This window comes from Diaphorina citri, unplaced genomic scaffold (assembly GCF_000475195.1).
Source record: "Diaphorina citri unplaced genomic scaffold, Diaci psyllid genome assembly version 1.1 scaffold9, whole genome shotgun sequence".
Classification (NCBI taxonomy): domain Eukaryota; kingdom Metazoa; phylum Arthropoda; class Insecta; order Hemiptera; family Psyllidae; genus Diaphorina; species Diaphorina citri.
The window spans coordinates 96,164-115,248 of NW_007377448.1; the positions used below are offsets into that span (position 1 = coordinate 96,164).

The 19,085-nt window shown below is 36.7% G+C and overlaps 1 protein-coding gene across 1 annotated transcript in view; it reads right to left on the reverse strand.

Annotated features, from left to right (window-relative positions):
• Positions 1-1,587, reverse strand: part of LOC103505286 (cullin-associated NEDD8-dissociated protein 1-like) — a 31,044-nt gene extending 29,457 nt beyond the window's left edge. Inside the window, exon 1 of the mRNA XM_026820504.1 lies at positions 1,546-1,587. Coding sequence (XP_026676305.1) covers positions 1,546-1,587 — 42 coding nt within the window. The remainder of the gene's footprint in view (positions 1-1,545) is intronic.
• Between the last annotated feature and the right edge of the window lie 17,498 nt (positions 1,588-19,085).

Sequence of the window (19,085 nt, forward strand, 5' to 3'; positions counted from 1 at the left end):
AATATTATTTTATTTTGAAGAGGTTTGATAGAGGGAACTGTAACGGCTAAGGTCTTATCGTCTCAAAAGCGAAGAGAGAAAAAAAGACAGGACAGACTTGTACTCGAATTTGAGGACTGCCAACTTTGGATTTTCCCCAAATTTAGGTGTGTGTGTGTGTGTATTATTATGCATTTATTCTTAAAAAGTTTCCATACCAGGAGGCAATTAGGTACGTTGGTTTGTTGCTTGATGAATGATACACTAAGTAAACTTGGTAACTAACTAAAAAGATTCAATAGGACAGAAAGTACAAAGCGTTTCTTGGAAGAGCTTCTTCGGTAATGAGAGCTAATAAACTCTGTAAAAAAGACACTCGTTTTCGAGCCTTAGCTAATTAACTATTGAATTAGCTAAGGCTAATGGCTATCCCACCATCCAAATTTTTGTCGATGGCTATCCCACCATCGACAAAAATTTGTACTCGTTTTTCGATTGCAAATATTTCAACGGGTTACTTTCTGGTGTTCTCGTGTTGACCCAGCACCTAAATGGGAAGTATTGTGTCTCTTCTCGCCCATCTGATGAGAGGCATACTACGGGATGGACATGCTACGACACAGGCCACATGCGTCTAATGTAGCAGTTGTTCCATTGCTACGAAAAAAAAACGGCGGTGGAACACTCATCTTTTAAAAACCCAAATCTTTAAATCTTTAAAGATGTGGAGATATACCAGTGGAGATATTGAAGTAGAAACATACTTATCCACAACAGAGACGGACTGTAAAGTAATATTGAACAAGATATGGAGTAATATGAACTAAGGTGACCGAACGTATACGTGACGAATAAGTGTGCGTGAACCTTAAACGTAGAAACACACCACTATCACATCACGTCACGGCAGGTTACGTGTACTCATGGGGAGTAAGAAAGATGTAGTTCAAAGTTTTCCCTTAATAATGTAGCTAGGTAAATCCGTTGATAGTAGCCACAGCTCACGTGACGTGATAGTGTGTCTTTCTTTCGGACCTTAAAGACGAGATCTTTAAGGTCCACGCACACTGTCTGATGCACTAATGTGGACTTAGTGGCCTGAGATACCTCGTCTAATGGTTCACACTAGACTTAGTTGAATGGCAAGTTATTATCCCAACTTCCGGTCAATAAAAATCTTCTCGAGTCTTGGCCTATGCAAGGAAACGCCACAAACCCAGTGCTGTGGTCATCACAAGTCAAAACCATTAAACTCGGACACCAAGATGTTCCCTGTCTTAGGCCAGCCACTCACTATCAGATAGACCTGATCATGTCTACCTGATAGTGAGTGTGCTCATCAGGTAGTCCTGACAGACGGACCTTTTCAGCCGTACCTGTCAGGTTGCTGGGAACTTGTTTGTCAATGTTAGCCAAACACTTCTATGGACAAATATTTTTGCACATAATCTTGTATCATGTAGAAAGTGTCGATAACGGGGTAAACATGTCAAAAGGTGCAGTTGATCTTTCTAGTTCTAGAGATGGAAAAGGTATCGCATGGAAACCAGAAGTAGATGGTCTTACCTTCTCAAGAAGATTGGCGATCTGGAAGGAGACGTTCGCCATTTTTGCGATTCTCGTTGAAAATGCACAAGCTGAGAAGTAAAATACACTCTTCTTACACTTCTTTCGTAATAACTGGACTTTACAACGAAATTTTCAGTATAAAATCCACCGATTCTCGACAAATTTTGCAACTTTGCAAAAGGTAAAAAAAAGAATGATGGAAAAAATAAAGACCGAATATCTGTGAAGAGAGCAAAATTTTCACGAAAATCAACAACAACTTTTTACAGGGCACACCCCCAAGTCACAACTTGATACGAGATGAGACTTGGGAGAGTTTTAGCGTACATCTGCGTATCTTGTACAAAAATTAATTAGGTCTAGGTAATAGGTAGCTAGGAAGATTCATAGTACATAAATTAGGTAATCTAGACATTTATTTATACACAGGTAGATAAAATAAAGAGTACTTCCAACATCTTTCAAGTTGAATAAAATAAATCCAATGCTGCCAGATTTATCTATACTAAATACGTCGCTTCACCCTGTATATTTCGTGAAAAGTTGCTATATTAAGAGTTATGAATAGCTAACTTCCCCGACATAAAAATGAAAACCCATATTAACGCCCAGATTGAGGTGTAGGTATGCAATATGCAATATTTAAAAATAAAGCGTGATAGGTACCTACCTACCTACTCCCAGGCCGCGGGCCACAAAGTGAGTTTAAACTCAGTTTAGGTTTAACGCTCCGATTAAGTAATTCAATTTTCTTTTTTTTTTTTTAATTAGGTAATCAGATTGCTTAGTTCCAAGGTTAAACATGGAGTTTAAACTCGCTTTGAGGTCCCGGACCTAAATACTCGTAACTTACGAGAAAAAAAGTTTTAGGTAGGTAGGTGGGTTGTATTTAGATGTTTTAAGCCTATATTTATAATTTCAACTTCATAGCAAGAAAGGATAATTGCCTATTTGGCTCTGAAATTCTATTTGAACATTATAGGTACTTTATAAAATTTAAGGCAAAAAATATTTATATTGAAAACAAGAAAATTCCTTGTGACAGCAAATTTTTGTAAACCATGGAGCGCAAAGTTGCAAAGTTCTCAACATCAGAACAACAAGAAATTGAGAGCTGTATGTAGATCTTAGTATGTAACATCCTATAAAAGTAAATAGTTTTATTGTATTGGATCTTAGTATGTAACATCCTATAAAAGTAATAATAATAATAATAATAATAATAGACTCTTGAGTGGAAGGCAACCACTAGGCGAGGTTAACGCCTTAGGCGTTCTCTACCACCAATTTCAACTTCAATAGGTAGGTAGGTATCTACCTAAATTTTAATAAAAATATATAAAGCCTTCATAGAGAAGGTACCTACAAAGGGTTCAGGTAGTACCCTGAATAGATCTGTTTTGCCAGCCACTCACGGCTTTTTCTGCCACACACGTTCCGAAGGTCTCTGTACCGGGTTGAGATGAGCTCGGACGAGGTGAGATAGGATATTGTTTCTACAGGTCTGTCAGACCTGTGGGTCTTCCAAACTGTCTGAGCGTGCGTGGCAGACAGTATAGAAGACAAGAGAAGAAAGTTGGGTCATTGTAACTAAATAAAATCAAAAATGATTGATGAATCTAGACAACCTACTTGAGTTTTGACTGTTCAAACAAGTTTCCAATGTAACCTACAGACAGAAAGATTTTCCTCCTCTAACGATCAAAGGCCCCTGTGGCCGAGTGGTCAAGAGCAATGACTCGCAATCCGAAAATGCTGGGTTCGAATTTCGGCCAGGGAGATTTTTTTTAAATAAACTTTTCCTTTATTTATAGGATAGGAGGCATGGGTGTAAAAGAATGCGCCTTGAAGTAATACGAAAGTGGTGTCAAGGTTTTGAGAAGAAAAAAAAAAAAAGGCTTTTTAAGTTTTTCAAAAAGGCGGTGTATTCTACTCACAACCGATCGAAGTTCATCGACATCCCATAAAAAAAAGTCAATATCAAAGGATTTTGGCGAACCTTCAGAAAAATGATCAATAATAAAAATGATTTAAGAATTCCATAAAAATTTCATGTTTTATAACATTGTTCCTAGCTTTTCTAAAACTGGACCTTGATAATTAAACACAACAAAGGTTTTCGCAAGGGTTCGTGTGCAACAGGTACACAAATGAGGACGGACAACAAGCATTTTCCCCATTCCGACACTGCCCCCCTATACTGTGGTTTATGTTCACCAGAAAACACGGATCTCATTATACATAATCGAGGACCAGATACCTCATAATATCCAGAGTATTAGAGCCATGAGAGTACATGGTTTACAAATAGGACTAAAAAAAAGTACTTGATGGTCTGTGTTACAAATAGAACTAAAAAAAAAAAAAAAAAAAAAAAAAAAAAAAAAAAAAAGGGGGGGAAATTTTGAATGAAAGTATTGATATTAATGAAAAGGTCTTTCATTATTTTATACTTCTTCTTTGACAGGTAACCATTACCCATTTACATAACACACTTTTAAACCTTTGAGTCACACGCTTTACACTCGCTTCCTTCTATTCAAAATCGTGTTGATTTTGCTCGGATTTTTCATCAAAAAGAAAGGGAAAGGTTAAGAATATGGAACGTGATGTAATTTCTCAAAGGGTGATGCCCTATTAATTTGTAAAATTAAAAGGGATCTGTGAATCTCTGATGATGTTGAAGTGAGACACAAAAGATAACTTGAAACAAAGATTTCCATTATTCACTTCACGTGTTCTGGTAAAAAAAAGAAGGGGTAGATAGGCCACACCTTGATACATTGGCCTGCCTCGGTGGCGTAGTGGTCAAGACGGTCGCCTGGTAAACAGGAGGTCGTGGGTTCGAATCCAGCCGAGGCATGGATTTATCCTCATTCCATTTGAGAAATTGACCACATAGCGATGGAGCTCTAAAGGTTAGGTGGTAGAGAAGCCCCCGGCTTTAACCTCGCCTAGTGGTTACCTTCCACTCAAGAGTCATTATTGTCATTATTTCGAAATTGAAGATCTTGAGGTTAAAAAACAAGTAAAGTGCATCCAAAAAAGGTTTCCCTATACACACACCTCTATCAGTACTCTCCAGTTCAATGAGTGTAAGAAGAACCCAATATCTAATTAGAATAAAGTTTTTACACGCAACAAACTGGACAACAAATCCCCCATAGGTGCAACAACGTATCATCTTTCAGAGAAGGTACCTAATGTTGATGGTAATTGAATTTTTTTGAAACAATCAGTTTTTTAGGTAGGTACCTAATTGAGATTTAGGAATGAATGAGATGTACAAGAAAGATGCTGATGGTGTATTTTCAGTGCCTCATATACCTATATCCAATACTATTGTCCAAAGTTCAGCAACGTTGGGCATTGTATACATAAGGATGAGTGACCGTACAGGACCGTCATTGGCTTCAATCTGAATGTCTAAATCGGAGTTTTTAGGTAGCTTTCCCGACAATAACCAGGTTGTCTTTGTAGCCGAAGAAAAGGAAGCCCTAGGGAAATTTCAGAAGTTGAACCATCCTGCTGAGCAGCCCAAGTAGCTCCTTTGTTAACAAGCTCATAAGGCAGCCACGAACAAAGAACAAGTATATCGAGATAATCAGCATTTCAAATTACATTTCTCTCTGGAAAGTTGAAAGACGTAGCTTTCATTCAAAAACAAGAATTGAATGAACCTTCAAACCACGTGCAGTGGTTGTGTAATGTAATTACGAGGTATTGTTTATGTTACCGATCACCACAGCTGTACCAGAAGGATCTCTTACATGCCCAGATTTATTGGGTTATAGGGATCTCTTACATTAGGTGCCCATATTTATTGGGTTATGATTTGAACAGGATGTTTGGTCAGAGAACAAAATTAGAGTTAATAAAGTACACTGCCCAGAAATCTGCGGTTTTGTGCTCGATCTCGAAAATAAGGGATGTGTATCAGGTTATCCTTAGGAGTGTCAGGTGTTCCTAGTCGAACAGGATGTTTGGTCAGAGAACAAAATTAGAGTTAATAAAGTATACTGCCCAGAAATCTGCGGTTTTGTGCTCGATCTCGAAAACAAGGGATGTGTATCAGGTTATCCTTAGGAGTGTCAGGTGTTCCTAGTGAAACCACAAGTTATTAAGTTTGAAGAAAAACACTAAAGACGATTCTGTGGGTTGTGGGTGCTTGTCTAATGTTAGTTCAAGTCTTGAAGTAAAATAGAATCGAATAGGTAGGTATAACTTGTTTCTCTAAAGTCATGATAACCATGATGTTATAGCAAACGTCTGAAACGGAGACGGCACCTAAAGAAGTACATATATACCTTATTAATACTGACAGCATAGGACTGAAAAGTACCTTAACTCTCGCAGTAACAGAAGTATGCTGAGGGTGCTGCTGAGAAATTTAAAAAAAAGAACATTTCAAACGCTAAGACCAGTAATGCTCTCAAGATTTCTCCATACTTGTGGGCACTTGAACACATTGAGCTCTCAGCTCGAATAGGTAGGTATAACTTGTTTCTCTAAAGTCATGATAACCATGGTGTTATAGCCAACCTCTGAAACGGAGACGGCACCTAAAGAAGTAGATACCTTATTTATACTGACAGCATAGGACTGAAACGTACCTTAACTCTCGCAGTAACAGAAGTATGCTGAGGGTGCTGCTGAGAAATTAAAAAAAAAGAACATTTCAAACGCTAAGACCAGTAATGCTCTCAAGATTTCTCCATACTTGTGGGCACTTGAACACATTGAGCTCTCAGTGTCGGTCGTGAGATATCTGTGACCCAATATGTTTTATAGCATTATAATTTATTAACTACCTATTTACTCTAGTACTTGATTCCTGAAATATTATTGGACTTAGAACTGCGTCATCGCGGCATCGTTTCCCCAGGTTTTATAATTCTCTAGTTATTCTAGTACTAAAAAACTAAGTTATTCTAGTACTTGATTCCTTAAATATTATTGGACTTAGAACCAGCGTCATCGTCTCCCCAGACCAGCATTAGGACTGAAAAGTACCTTAACTCTCGCAGTAACAGAAGTATGCTGATGGTGCTGCTGAAAAATTTGAAAAAAAAAAAGAACATTTCAAACGCTAAAACCAGTAATGCTCTCAAGATTTCTCCATACTTGTGGGCACTTGAACACATTGAGCTCTCAGTCTCGGTCGTGAGATATCTGTGACCCAATATGTTTTATAGTATTATAATTTATTATCTATTTACTTTAGTACTTGATTCCTGAAATATTATTGGACTTAGAACTGCGTCATCGCGGGATCGTTTCCCCAGGTTTTATAATTCTCTAGTCTGTTATTCTAGTACTAAAAAACTAAGTTATTCTAGTACTTGATTCCTTAAATATTATTGGACTTAGAACCAGCGTCATCGTCTCCCCAGATTTAGAACAGGTTCATATCCCAGCCAGGGCGGAAATTTTCAAACCAAACTTTTCCGTTCTTGGATAATCATGGATGTAAAAGAATGTGTTTTGGAGGTATTGCAAATCGGTACCGAGTTACTTTTTTCGAGTTTAGGATAGGATCTGTCGGTATTTTATCAAGCATTTTCCTTACCTATTCCTGATACCTGGTTTTAGAACCGACCTGTGGGAACTCTACGTATATTGGAACGTGGTCTCTTCATCTTCTATTTTTGGAATTCAATGGAATATTATGAATTAAATTTGGTCCGTTGTCTTTGGGACCCAAATCCGTTGGGTACCTAACATTTTTATTCGTTACGTTACGTCGTACCACATTGATACGTCTGGTAGTAGTGACTACCAGACTCTCAATTCAAAGGTCGCTGAACTTCTGCACAATCTGCGAGGCGTGGTTTGCGTAACCGCAAATCTGCCCGCCATCACGTAGTCCCAACACATTGATGCGTGTCAGAGATGTAAATGGCAATCTTTAAACATGTTATACCCATTGGTCCATTTTCCAGAGGTCAGCTAGAGTGTGCATGCAGGATAATATCCGAGTGAGATAGTGCTAAGGCCAACTGAAAACATAGCGTGAAATGTCATAACACAATACTATGAATAATATATTACAACTTGTTGATTGATAAAAAATAAATAACGACTGGGGTTTGCATTTCAACTTTTACAAATTACCAAGCGTACTTGGTTGTTTCATGATTTCTATTTACAACATGCAGAATATTGAAAGTACATCTCTAGGTCTATGTCCTGGCAGGTAAGTATTACAACCGAATCTCGTTTTCTATTGGATGGCGTGGCTGTGAAGCAATATTAATAAATAATTATTTATTGGCATTGCATTTCAACTTTTACAAATTACCAAGGTACCAAGCGTACTTGGTTGTTTCATGATTTCTATTTACAACATGCAGAATATTGAAAGTACATCTCTAGGTCTATCTCCTGGCAGGTAAGTATTACAACCGAATCTCGTTTTCTATTGGATGGCGTGGCTGTGAAGCAATATTAATAAATAATTATTTATTGGCCAGTAAATGGTCTTGTAAAAATATTCAGATTAGTAAGCAAAACACATGCAAACTCACAACACCAACAACACACAGGTATTAGAGTTAAAAAGATGACGCTGATGAGTCTAAGATATTATCTATGACAATTTACTGAATCACCCTAATGATGTTTACTTTGAAGAACCTAAAGATACATTTAGTAGTAGAGATGTTGGTATTATCGGGCCTTTTGGTCTTCGATTTCTTAGTTTACCTATGTACCTCATAATTATGTCATAATATGGTTTTACAAACTTGCTACAAAATTTCTCATCTAAACTTACTATTTCCTTTTTGTCTTTATGGTAAAATGTTGATCCAAAACTTCAAACCTCTTACGACTTGGGTACGCATCTATTCCAAAGAAGTCTTTAAGACCGAAAGGTTAGCTATTTATGATTGTATTACCATTTTTACGATTATTGTTCTTGTTAATATTTCAAGTTCTGTTTCCATTATCATTAGTTTATGTAGTTTATTATCTTTTAATTAAGCCTTTATTTTTTCATTTCTACTTTAGAATATTTCAAAGTTGATACCTTCTCATTTAAATAACCGAGTTCTAATTCATTTGTTGGGAGAACTTAAGAAGTTTTTGAGTAAAATGATCATTTGGTGACACAGTAAGTGGATTATTCTTCTCAAGTTGTTTTTGATGATCATATATGTAAGTAGGTAGACATTATGTCAGATTTTCACATATTTTACACCGTAACGTCAGTCTTGATTGTTAAAAATTAAAAGCTATCTTGGCAATCGACCTTACTCTGATTTTGACCATCAAAAAAATTCAAATTGACAAAATGTACCTATTATTTGAATGAGTGCCTTGAAATTTATTTAATTGTAGTTTTTCTCTTCTTCTTGCTTAGTTATTTCATTACTCCCTATGTATTTCATAAAATATCCTGCAATATCTTTCTCCTGTGATATTAGTTTTAAGATTTGTACCTGTTTTGTAAAATGTCATAAAAAATGTATCCTAAAAAACCTACTATTTTGTAGGAAATATAAATTATTCGAATAATGTCAATTCAATGAATCTAATGTCTTTTTAGTTCTTTAGTTTTTTTTTTCAGTATACCTTCACCGTGAGATCAAAATAATTTTTGAGAAAATTCAGGCTAAGTCGGAAAAAATGTATGGGACTTAAAAAAAAAAACATACAATCCAACAAACTGCCATTTCTTTCTCTTTTCAATACAACTCTTGAACGGTTGCTCCAATTTTGATGAGAGCCATGTTCATCAAAGGAGATTTGCAGATTGAGTAAATTTTTGGACATCGCCACGAGGGATTCGTAGAGTTCGTTTTTATAAATGACTGCTACAGCTTATTGAATTACTATAGTCATTATGAGGAGAAGAAAAACTTCTTAATAGGTAAATAATACTCCAAACATTGTAAAGATTTACCTAAGAGAGAAAAGATTATTACAATATTTGGTATTATTGTGTTGTGAATTGTGAGAGGGAAATATGACATCTCCACCAATGTTTGTGGATGTGAGTCCCGCACTTCAATGATCTTGTGTTAGTTATTCTTCCATATTGAGTTAGAATCAGATACTTTACGAGGGTATGCATTTCATGAGTAATCAGGGTACGTACCTATTTTAAACTTCGTCGTTCTGCATGAAAATTCAAGAATCACCAGATACCTTTTGAGAGTGAATGAGATCAGAAACGGCCGTTTTCATAGATACGAGAGAATGTTCAAGCAAGCATTAGAGGGACCAAATATGGTTCAATCCGCACTTAAATATATGGTTGAGTATCCTCCATTGTAGAACAGGCCACTCACTATCAGGTAGACCTGATAGGTTATACGAGTACGCCTGTGAACAGGTCCGCCTGTCAGGTCTACCTGATAATGAGTGGCCGGCTTAATATAGGGTATTCTAGGAATCTAGGTAATTCAAATTCTGAATTCAGGCTTTGGATACCCACGTGGCTTCGGCGCTGTCGTGCGCCTTTTCAATGCAGACAAAAAAAAAAAGAAAGAACATCGAGAAATCATTCACTCAATCACAACTACCGATGAACTTTACAGAGTTGGTTTTGAGAACACTTAAATTTCTACAAAAGGACAAATAAAGGAATCAATCATTAATCCAGCGGTATCGTCCAATTCGGATCGCATCTTACCAGAAAAAAGAGACATAATCATCATAGCGCACTCGAGAGAAAAAGATTCAAATTCTGAACTCAGGCTTTGGATACCCACGTGGCTTCGGCGCTGTCGTGCGCCTTTTCAATACAGACAAAGAAAGAATAAAGGACATCAAGAAATCATCAATGAATCACAACTACTGATGAACTTCACAGACTTGGTATTGGTATAAGTAGGGCCATCGGCTTTAATAAACGCCCTTTGTCACCACGACCTGGTTAGATCTTTACAGACTTGGTTTTGAGAATACTTTTACATTTCTACAAAAGGACAAATAAAGGAATCATTAATCCAGCGGTATCGTCCAATTCGGATCGCGTCTTACCAGAAAAAAGAGACATAATCATCATAGCGCACTCGAGAGAAAAAAACCCGTCTTGGCATGCTTATCAATCACTTCACAGTTCTCTCTACATAGACCATCATAACACATTCGTATACATAGTTATGTACGAGAGAAAAAACCCGTCTTGGCATGCTTATCAATCACTTCACAGTTCTCTCTACATAGACCATCATAACACATTCGTATACATAGTTATGTACTACATTAAGTATACAAGAAACGAAGAAACATAAAAACTAAATCTTATAAGAACGGTTTTAGATTTTTTACAATGTTAACCCCTGGAACGTCCCGTAGTAAAGACAGCTGCCAGAGGTTTGTATGATCAAAGAAGCCCCAGATTTTGAACGAAAGCAAGTTTTTATTGGGATTAGCAATTTTTCTTATTTTCTGTCATTTTTGGCCTCACAAATCTTCTGTCTCAGTTTCTACATAGCTCCCTAACCAACGTCCCGTAGTAAAGACAGCTGCCAGAGGTTCGTATGATCAAAGAAGCCCCAGATTTTGAACGAAAGCAGGTTTTTATTGGGATTAGCAATTTTTCTTATTTTCTGTCATTTTTGGCCTCACAAATCTTCTGTCTCAGTTTCTACATAGCTCCCTAACTCCCCCCCTATACACAAATTTTCTTCTCTGGTAGTCTGATTTCATCGTTCTCATCTAGTTCCGAAAGAGAATGTGCCTGAATGTCCATTTCCATACTAATGATTATTTTAAAGTCAAAGCGAGAAGCCCAAGAAGAATGGACTAACTGGCGTATTTAATGAAGTGAAGAAAATAAGGAGGAATATTCAAAACATAGCAACCTTATCATGCAACTAAAGCTGTGTCCAAAGTTCCAAACATAGTCGACCGGCCGTCGATCGACGAGCTGAATCTATGTTATCAAGGCAGTGTGGACGGTTCAGTCAACATCGATCGATGGCCGGTCGACTATGCGATGTGTGGACACATCGGAGGAAAATTCAAAACATAGCAACCTTATCATGGTAATAAGATTCTATATTCTATACTAATGATATAAAGGGACTTTTTAGTCTTATTCGAGCAGGATAAACAAACAAAGTATATTGATGATAAAATTCCTTACAAGCCCCCCGGACGCGAACGGTGTAACCGTATTATAAAGAGGGTCTTATTAATAATACACAAGCAAGTCACCTGTTACACGTGAGACGTGAGAATGCCCTATGCGGAGATTCCCACAGTAGCCGAGCCACGAGACTACCTGAGGCTGAGCCAGCCTCCCCCCACTCCCAGTATAAATAACAAAATTCCTTCACCCGAAGGCTTTTCGATCATTCTTTGACGCAACGTGACCGAGTGAACATCGTGTGGACTTTTATACTTTCTAATTTATTTACGTAGCGAACCGCTTTCTGTGAAAATTTAACGATATTTTTACTGAAAAACAATTAAAATTATCTACGAAAATTATTTATAGTTGTGCTAAATAATTATAAACAGTATTTTACACTTATAAACATTGATTTTCTATAATATTATTGTAAACATTGTTTTTCTATTGTGGTAATTATTTCTTTTTGTGAATCAAGTGAGTGCAACAAGTGTTACCATCATGAGGAATTACATGGTGCACCCTACCGAATATGAGGATCAGCCGATTTCGAGGACTTACCAATACAGAAAGGTGAGTTGAAAATTTCTAGTCAAATTTCAAGTGTTTGTTACTGTACCATAGATTGTTTTCTGTACTTTAAAGAAAACTATCAACTAATTAAAGTTCATTTTAATTTTGTTTATTCTTATGCAATCCGTTGTTAAATTAGGCTATCAATTTTATATTACTCTTTTATTAGATTCACAATAAAAGCGTTTCATCATAATAATTAGTTGGGTTAAAATTATAATGAGAATTTAGTCAATTTTATTAATCAGACATAACTTACTCTAAACTGGATTGATGTTGTATATTTTTTTCCACCAAATCAATTTCTCGGTTGTTTAATATTTTTCATTTCATATCTGTAGGTATAGTTACTTTAGAATTCATAGGTTCCTCTCAACGTAAGTACCTAATAACCATTAATTTAATCCTACTGAATGGTTGGACCAATCTGAAACTGCTCACTAAGATGCTCCACAATCTAACAATCTATTAAACAAGTTGTGGTCCATTTTACTTTCTTTTATAGTTACTGAAGTAGTTTTCAATTTGGGTTGATTGCTTATTCTTTTACAGCTCCTGGAAGCCAGCAGCCTGATGTTGAAGTTTTTGAAGCTTCTTAGGGTGCACTTATATACAGTAGTTTCCAAAGTTTAGTAAAAAGGCACATAGACGTAGAACAAATGCAAACTTTAGTAAGCAGGTACGTAGACAGTACTCATTCCATAAGAGTGGTGGATGTGATATGAACCAAGAATCTTATTGCTCATAAATCAAAAATTGCCAAATTACTGCTAATGACGAAGAGTCATCTTCTATTCAGAAGATGATGATTATTTTCAAAATGGCGACCTACTCGGACAATGATCAGACAATAATAAGAGACTTCAGATACACTTCGTATTTCATGACGAATCTCAATGGAACACTGAAGCAAGATTCCGCGCGGTAAATATCTAGATGGGTGACCATTGACGAGGTGAATCTATGTTGTCGAGGCAGTGTGGATGGTTCAGTCGACTATGTGTGGACTCACTTTTAACTTCAGATACACGTCGTATTTCATGACGAATCTCAACGGATCACTGAAGCAAGGTTGTGCGATGTGCGTGGTAGGTATCTGGATGGGTGACCACCTGGGCAATCATGTAGGTACTGCTGGCTTTTATTGTTCAAAAACGACTGCGAATATCAGTGAATCTTTTTTTTTCTCTTCTTAACTTGGGAATTGTTTGAATTTTGAAACTAAACTCATATGCACATAATCAGAAAAAAGGTAAACAAAACACATCGCATAAGAAAGTAAACAAACTGACAGTAAGACATCTACACAAGCTAAGACGTCAACAATCACTAGGACTTACTCCTGAAGCAGCTTATGCCGACCGATTCAAAGCCGGATTCACACATTGTGCAGCAGAGGTTTCGCAATACTTAGCGTCTTCAATGCAACAACATCAACAACAACCCTCTACAGAACCAACAATAGATCCGTCATCCGGAGTTAAGTTATTGCAACACCTTGGTTCCTGTATTCGCAGTATAGAAACACAAAGTCCTAGCATGTCAGAAGAATTTTCCAGTAGTTCCTCACCTTATACTTCCCCTCCCTGTTCTCCAGAAGATTTGAAATGTACAAAGTTGGCATCGTATTCAGATCATGCATCATCATCCAGCATGTGGAGGCCGTGGTAATTGTTAAGAAATGTGTAGAAACTTACTTTCCAGTGATATTACTTTTAGTTCAATAATGTTCTCATGTTTTCCAAAGCTGTCAGGTTACGTGAAGCCATAATTGTCCGTATCATCAACTAATTGTGATCTGCTTACTTTGGGTAGACAATCTATTTTATCTAGCTAACTAGTTTGTTCAATGTGGTCGTACATTCTGGTAGTTTTTTTTAACTCAATCCCATTCCTCCAGCAGTTGTTTCCAGCATTCTTGATCTTCTCCCAAGAAAAATTCCAAGTTTACTCTTACACTCGTACAATGGTTAATGGAACACCTTTTCCTTACAGCTTTGTGAAAAATTGGCGTTCGTTTTGTGCCTTATTGTTATTTTTAATGTCTTTTCATATTATCAAGAATACCAGAACATATCAAAGTTTATTATTTTTTTACAAAAATTGTATACAAATAGGGAGTATAGGTAGCAGGCGTTTTTTGAAGATAAGGAAAAATATTATCTATATTCTTTTCTTTATGATACTTTTGAAGCTATGGAAATTCATTAGCATACCAATTCCATTTCTTCAACATTCAAGTTATAATATTAATAAATTTTATCCAATCAGGTTCAATAAAATCTCATTTTCATTAAGAGAAGATGACGCTGATGAGTCTAAGATATTATCTATGACAATATACTGAATCACCCTAATGATGTTTACTTTGAAGAACCTAAAGATACGTTTAGTAGTAGAGATGTTGGTATTATCGGGCCTTTTGGTCTTCGATTTCTTAGTTTACCTATGTACCTCATAATTATGTCGTACCTCATAATTATGGTTTTACAAACTTGCTACAAAATTTCTCATCTAAACTTACTATTTCCTTTTTGTCTTTATGGTAAAATGTTGATCCAAAACTTCAAACCTCTTACGACTTGGGTACGCATATATTCCAAAGAAGTCTTTAAGACCGAAAGGTTAGCATCTTCTATTTATGATTGTATTACCATTTTTATGATTATTGTTCTTGTTAATATTTCAGGTTCTGTTTCCATTATCATTAGTTTATGTAGTTTATTATCTTTTAATTAAGCCTTTATTTTTTCATTTCTACTTTAGAATATTTCAAAGTTGATACCTTCTCATTTAAATAACCGAGTTCTAATTCATTTGTTGGGAGAACTTAAGAAGTTTTTAAGTAAAATGATCATTTGGTGACACAGTAAGTGGATTATTCTTCTCAAGTTGTTTTTGATGATTAGGCTTTGTTTACCTGACACTCTTACACTCTTCTGAGGTTTACGCTCGAATTCCTGCCACGGAAGGTTAACGGAGTAGGCTGACCTAAAAGGTTAACTGAATGAGTTAAAGGAGCTTTCTGAAAGTGTTGGCTTAAGGAAGATGAAACTTGAATTTGAAAGATAAAAATTGGGTTTTCTTCTGTCAGGAAAATGTTTTCGCTTTGTGTTGTTCAATTTCCTTGCCAGGATCACCACCACCTATGTAGGTACTGGGTACTGGAGGAATTGTGCCTGCACTTTTCTTTCAGAAATGACCAAAACGACTTCTTCCATAGTATAGGCTGCATTTCATGCAGTGAACAATATGATAGTCTTGAAAGACGATTCTTACTGTGGATGGAGCCCTATCAACCACCACAGAAACGTACATGTGATCCGATTGATTTGTTGTAAAATTCTGAAAATCTATGAAGGATAAAGTACCAAGGGAGTATCAAATAGAGACTCACATCACAATTTATTAAAGAATCCATGTGAATATGGAAAATGAATTTGATTGGTTGAATTCCTCTCAATAGCCATACCACGGGCGGAAAGGCCACACAGTAGAATTCATATTCACTTGCTGATATAACTAGTCCTCAGCAGAAGGACTAGTTGGGCACATTCGAACTCGGAGCTCACGGTCCTCTAATGTTTAATGATCGAATGTGTGCTACATAATATAGGGTGTACTTTTGTTCAATACTACGTGAATCGATTGAGGAAAATTACTGATTATTTACCTCAATAATGAATCTCGACACTGTAGCTAAATGGTCTGAGAGTTACTGTAAATGGTCAAGACCTAAAAGGTCGCTCTCTTGAACGGTTGCTCCAATTTTGATGAGAGCCATGTTGTTCATCAAAGGAGATTTGCAGAGTGAGTAAATTTTTGGACATCGCCACGAGGGATTCGTAAAGGTCGTTTTTATAAATGACTGCTACAGCTTATTGAATTACTATAGTCATTATGAGGAGAAGAAAAACTTCTTAATAGGTAAATACTCGTAAGTCATTGATACTCAAAAGTCGTCCCACAATTTCCATTAAAATTAAAAACCTAACAGTATACCTAACAAAGTAATTTTCCGATAGACATCGCTGTGTTTTGATCTATAAAGAAGCTTTTGTTCAAGTCCAAGCACAAAAGGGATTTGAGAGAAAGAATAGAAAGTAAAAAAGTTCCCATTGCATCACTTGCTTTTTTATATCTTGCAAAGAATCTGCAAATACTTGGTTGTTGGCTTGATTTAAATAGGAATCTTCTTACAAAGACGGAGACGGGCTCAGATAAAAAGAATTGAATAATAGAAGATGATCTTGTAAACCGTTCGGTGTTTTATCTCATCAGTTGAAAAGAAATCCGGTTCATGCTTCATGAAAATATTCTAGACGATAGTACACCTCGGCCTCACTTGGTCTTATTCTGTAATGGGAAAAAAGACATCTCCACCAATATTAGTGGATGTGCCAGAATCGCCAATGTATTGAAACTAGGTTTTCTTTTCAAACTTTATAGCTTTTTGGTAAACGCAAAATGCAAGGTTTCTTATGGAACGTGGGCCAGAATCCACGGATGAAATTTTTTACTCATGGATAAGAAAAACCAAGTCACACCTGTTGGGACGGAAGATGACCGAATATTCTAATCGCAACCATAAATCAAGAGTGTTAAACGGGTGAGCGGTCCGCCAGAGAGTGTCTTATTTAGACAGCCGCAGCCACCAAGGTGAACTGCTCTTCTCCAAGTGACAACCACAGTACACACCATAATTACAACGAGTTCCTATGCTTTTGTGTAAACTTTGTACGATAATTGATTCCAGATTTATTTTCCTTACAAAAAACACCAGCAAACCAACGATACTTTATTTTCTGTGTGAGAATTTTTCAAGTTCTCGCATGAACAACGAAATTAATTGCAATGAGAAATTGTACCTTGTCAATGCAGCAAAAGTTGCAAGGTAACCGGCTTCCCTGCGAAAGTACAAGTTCACTTGTGTGGAGAAAACGACATATTTGGACTCGTAACGAGCCGTTTTACCACGGTGTTGTATGTGACCGATATTTTTGATTCATTCTACAAGAGCTATATTTGTACATGCTGTTCGAACAATCTAAAATTACCCTGAGAATCTACTGAATGGTTGGACCAAACTGAAACTGCTCACTAAGATGCTCCACAATCTAACAATCTATTAAACAAGTTGTAGTCCATTTTACTTTCTTTTATAGTTACTGAAGTAGTTTTCAATTTGGGTTGATTGCTTATTCTTTTACAGCTCCTGGAAGCCAGCAGCCTGATCCTGATGTTGAAGTTTTTGAAGCTTCTTAGGGTGCACTTATACAGTAGTTTCCAAAGTTTAGTAAAAAGGCACATAGACGTACCTAGTTATTCTATGTAGAGTGACGAATGTGATATGAACAAATGCAAACTTTAGTAAGTAGGTACGTAGAGAGTACTCATTCCATAAGAGTGGCGGATGTGATATGAACCAAGAATCTTATTGCTCATAAATCAAAAATTGCCAAATTACTGCTAGGTAATGACGAAGAGTCATCTTCTATTCAGAAGATGATGATTATTTTCAAAATGGCGACCTACTCGGACAATGATCAGACAATAATAAGAAGTAATTCAGACCATAACGAACACAATAAGACCTGATGGAACAGCCAGAATCTGATGCCTCAATGACACTGACACTGTAATGGCCTTCCATTCTGATATCTGGTTCGTCATTAAATTGTCCCGATCCCATTTGACAATGGCACGGACGTTTCCAGGCATGCTCAATTCAGCTATTTTCTCATAGTTCACACTCCATTGTAGAAAACACTGTTCCGATCCCATTTGACAATGGCACGGACGTTTCCAGGCATGCTCAATTCAGCTATTTTCTCATAGTTCACACTCCATTGTAGAAAACACAGATGAAAATCACTTCTATTCCTGTGGACACAATGGAGCCTGGTGAAACCTGTGCAGTATGGACTATTGTTCAGAGTCCTATGTACAATGGACGCTAAATAACTCTCAGCTACTTGTCCAAACTTGTCACTTGTTAACGTGTTTCATTGTTCGAGCAGAATTAGGGCGAGATAATTGAAACATATTACCTGTTTCTATTTGCCAAGTGCATGATTTGAAAGCCATTTCGCCGTCTGAAGAACGGAACAGTGAGATGTCCGATTTCTTTTAATTTGTCTTCGGAGAACTTCATCTTCAATATCGGACTCGTACGTCTGTTTTTCTCTCGCTGAAATCTAGGTATAAAAAAGATAAAAAAAAGTCTTGAAATCTTCCCGAGGTCCAAAATTGTAAATTCGAAGAATCGAAGAATCTTCTTCAAAACTTGCATTCGCTTTGAAATTCCAGCATTCCAGTCCAAGACTTTGAAGATCCCAGAATCCCCGATATTTGGATTTCGGGCGATTCTAAAATGACTTCCCAAGTGGATTACTGATAGCATCACTTTAGAATGCAACCTAGATAAAAGATTCTTATAGCCGCCATCCACACCGTGTGAACGATTCAAAGTTTGAAACCTGAACTCCACAGGCTGGTCACTTGTTAATAAGTTAATAACCCATCGATCCAATGATTTTATTCACACACAAAGTTTCAAAGCGAGAAAAAAACCTAATGGCCGTGTGTTAAATGTCATCGGTTATCTGAAACTAATATATGAGAATCCTAATCTTGGACTGCAGCAGTTCTCAGGTACTTTGGTACTGTTGGAGCTTACACAGTCGGATTAAGAACGGGATTGAGATGAATCCCAGGTTGAACTATATTTTACCGATTGCTCAATCCTGGATTACTGTCATTGTATATATTTCTAGACATGGTCTTCACTTGACTGGAGTGAAGACCATGTCTAGAAATATATATGATATCTCAAACTCAAACATTATCTCAAACTAAACAAAATTACTGTCATTGG